The 3,735-nt window shown below is 45.8% G+C and overlaps 1 protein-coding gene across 1 annotated transcript in view; it reads right to left on the reverse strand.

Moving 5' to 3' along the window:
- Positions 1–3,431, reverse strand: part of NR2F2 (nuclear receptor subfamily 2, group F, member 2) — a 12,098-nt gene extending 8,667 nt beyond the window's left edge. Inside the window, exon 1 of the mRNA XM_009335170.1 lies at positions 3,221–3,431. Within this exon, the coding sequence (XP_009333445.1) occupies positions 3,221–3,263 (43 nt within the window). The 5' untranslated portion in view covers positions 3,264–3,431. The remainder of the gene's footprint in view (positions 1–3,220) is intronic.
- Positions 3,432–3,735: the final 304 nt, after the last annotated feature.

Raw genomic sequence — 3,735 nt, forward strand, 5'->3', positions numbered from 1 at the left:
GCGGGCGGCCTGGCCGAGGGCACCGCGGTTTCACGCGAGACACCGTCCACCCCTTCCCCTTAGCACGGCGGAGGAAAAAACCCGCAACGCCGCTCCGCAGAGTGTGACACTCGTGTCTTTTCCCTCGCAACCTCCACGGCACCGCTATAGCGCGGCTCATCTCAACCCCTGTAACTTCATTCGGGGGCTTTGCGGGGGGTTGGTTGGGATCACGCGTACCCTGACACGGTAACACAACCTCCGGGCTGTAGCGGGAGCACCACTGCATAGATAACCCACCGCAGGACGCGGGGACGGCCGTTTATCTCCCGCTGAACATAGCTACGGGGCGGCGGAACGGGGACTTTGAGTTCACCTCCTAGTGCCGGTGGCCAAAAGACACTCGAACGGGCGAAGGGACGGAGAGATAAAACAGAAAACATGTGAAAATAGAGAGAGAAATGCCCGGCCGGACGGTTCCTCCTCTGCAAACACACGCGTGTCATGTACGCTCACGTTCGAGCTGGTCGCCAAGCACGGACGTGGGGACACAGACCTGTGCACGACTCTGTAAAGGATTAATTGCCCCTCGCCTCCCCACACGCACTTTTTCATGTTGCCACATGCCCACCCCCTTCTGCCGCAGAAGTCACACGTGTGGCGAAAGCCGCAGGTGCCGAGATGATCGGAAAGTTGTAAAAAGCACCTAGACTTGACAATGTCCTGCTTAGAAACCTGGCGTGTTAAGACCCCACGAAGGAAGATGTGCTGCGGCTCAATTTCAAAGGCAAGGCTGCAGCATTCCCACTGATCCCGACGGAGCAAAAATAACCTTTCTCCGAAACGGGGACCAGGAGGGACTGGAAAGACAGAAGGGGGGAAAGGAATCTTTCCCCGTTAAAATGTGGGGAGCTGCTTTATGATTTCCAAATAACCCAGAGCCGAGGAGGTCACCTTTCGGGGAGGGTGGGAGAAGGTGGGGGTTCAAAACGCAGAACAGTCACAGATTGTTGCTGATGTTGAATTTCCTGAGGAAAAAAAAAACCAAACCCAAACCCAGCAACAACCCAACACCAACCTTTCCTGTCTCGAATCTGACAAAGTAAACAGGATTAATTCGCCGTATGAAAAAACATTAGCGCCGTCTTAACAAACGCGGAAATCAGGAGAGAAAGCGGTTTTAACAGGACGTACAATATTAATAGTTTGAACGTATGATCGTAAAAATGAAAAGCCATTGATATACGCTTAAAAGCCGCCGTATACGCTGATTGCTCAAGCATTAATGAAGAATGCCCCAGATTAACTATTTGCTCTTCGAGGGATGCAGCAATATAACTATCTATTAGCACCATTAGATGCTTTGCTATTTATTTGAAAACACCCCTGCGAGTGGGTTGAGGCAGAACAGATGAATGTAAAAATGAACTGCAGCTAATTTCGCTAAATAATGCTCGAAACCTGAGCGCCTCGCAAAGAAGGGGGAGATTCTCAACTGTCCTTCTCCGAGCCTAATGACAATAGAAATGCTCTGGTGTAGAAGTAAGACCGTATTGGTTTTCCAAATAAACAAACGCATCCCTCCTGCCATTTTACTGCAGATGTAAATTTATTTTAATGAGAGGGAGTGGAAGGATTTATTTTGCTAAAATAGAGTTGGTGATAGAGCCGGTGTAAATCTTTAGGTTTTAAAAAAGAGGAGGAAGGAGGGGGAAGCTGCTTTCCTGGCAGAAAGCTGCCTAACAGTCCTCTAATTCTTTCTAGATTAAATCGCAATATGAATACAGCATCGAACAAATACCGAGTTTCGCTCTGAACTCAGTGGAAAGCAGTTACGTCTAACAGAATTCAATGAATTCCTCTTCTCCCTCAATGTAGTATGTGTGTGTTTTTCTCTTCCACCACACTGAAGTTCCATGAATAGGGAAAGTGGCTCCTATTGTGTGCCTCTGAACTTCCAAGTCAATGCAATTTTTAACCACTGGCTTGTGGTACTTTGAAAATCACCAGGGGCTGTCAGAGTTGGGTCCTCTGAAAAATTTACAGTGCTAAATCAGAGCATATGCTGTGAGAGAGGAAAAAAAATTGCTTAAGATTGGAGCAAGTACAGTATCTGGCTGCCCCCTAGTGTAAGTCTCTTATCTGCCTAAAATCCAACTTTAAAAGAAAAGGATCTCTTAAAGGGAAACGACTTTTGGCTCACGTATGCATACGAGAATGAAACTTCTGTACATTTTAATCTGATTAATTCCTAAGGATTTAAAATTAATTGGCTTGGGCACTCCTAGACCGGACTATAAGATTTCTGCATCAGGGTTTCTGCCAGCGCTGTGCCGAATAGGTATTTTTAAGGGATAGTGGTAAGGGATTGTTGTGTTTTTTTTTAATTTCTTTTAAAAAATGGGAAGAATATGCCTTTTTTGTGATTTTTTTTTTTTTAAACGAGGAACCGTGCCTCGCGTGCTGTTGTCAGAGCAAAACACTTTGGCTGCTTAAAGTCAGATCTACGTTTTTTGCAATAATACTTAAAAAAAAAAAAAAGGATAAATAATTGCCTTAAAGCCTCAGCCGAACTGCCAACCACACCTTCGGATGGTGAGTATATTCCAGCTTCTTTCCATTGTACTTGCTTAGCCAGAGAAGGGACCGGAGGGGGAGAGGGGATCTCAGCGCTATACCTTCACCACCGACCTCTTTTTTTTTTTTTTTTTCCCCTAAATAAATGCTGCCAGCTGCACACGGCGACACAATTCCGTGCAGTTTAATACCTATCACTTAAGTTAAGAGACTTGTCCTCCCCTCCCCACCCTCCCGAGCAGGTCAGTCCGCCGCTCCCCCCCGAGCAGCCTGAAACCCAGGCAGGGGAGGCTGCGACCGGGCTCTGCCTCCTGGACGCTGCTTTGGAAATGACTTTGAGGCGCTTTGCCTCGCCTCGGACCTGGAAGCCGATTCCGGTCGTTGGGTTTGTTCGCTTGTTTGTTTGTTTGCTGCTTGCTTTATTTAGCTAAAGGACGTGCTAACTGATGGTGCTGCAATTACACATACTTGGGTCTCCCCCCCTCCCCTCTTCCCCTCCTTAGAGCAACCCACGTAACCTTAGAAACGATCGTTTAAGACGTACGTTAGCTAACATTTGCTTTTTTGGATTTTTTGTTTTCCTTAAAAGAGAAACACAAGAATCACAACACATTGCCCGAAAAAAGTGTCAAAGAAGAAGAAAAAAAACTATAAGTAAACATACCAAAACCATATTTGCCTTGTTCAAGGTCCCAAATCGCTTGCATCTTCCTTTTTCTACCTCTCCTTTAGTTTGGCAGGTGAAACAAACAAACAAAAAAAAATAATCAGACCGCTGTTTGCCCCCCAGAAAGATGTGCGTTGGGTAATTAAAGAGAAGTCTCCTTCTTGGTGTTTATCTAAGCGATTGTGCAAACTGATAAAAAAAAAAAAAAGAAGGAAAAAAAAAAAGTAAAGTTACAGCCTTCAGGGGGGAAAAAAAAGGAGGCAAGGTGAAGGGAATAGATTTCCCACAACCTAAAGGGAAGTGCTTTCGATGTATTATTAGCGATCAGCCTTGGGAGAGAGGAAAAAAAAAATCCTGAACACACTCTAACTTTACACAGACAAGATTTCAGGGGGGGCTTTGTACATAGCTGCTTAGGAATGTGCGCCTCGCCTTTAAGAAAAAATCCCCAAGCCCAAGGTAGGAGATGTCTTTGAGTGATCCTTGTCTCTCATTTCATTCCTTAGAAGGAA

Source organism: Pygoscelis adeliae, unplaced genomic scaffold, assembly GCF_000699105.1.
Source record: "Pygoscelis adeliae isolate BGI_AS28 unplaced genomic scaffold, ASM69910v1 Scaffold21, whole genome shotgun sequence".
In the NCBI taxonomy this organism is placed as follows: domain Eukaryota; kingdom Metazoa; phylum Chordata; class Aves; order Sphenisciformes; family Spheniscidae; genus Pygoscelis; species Pygoscelis adeliae.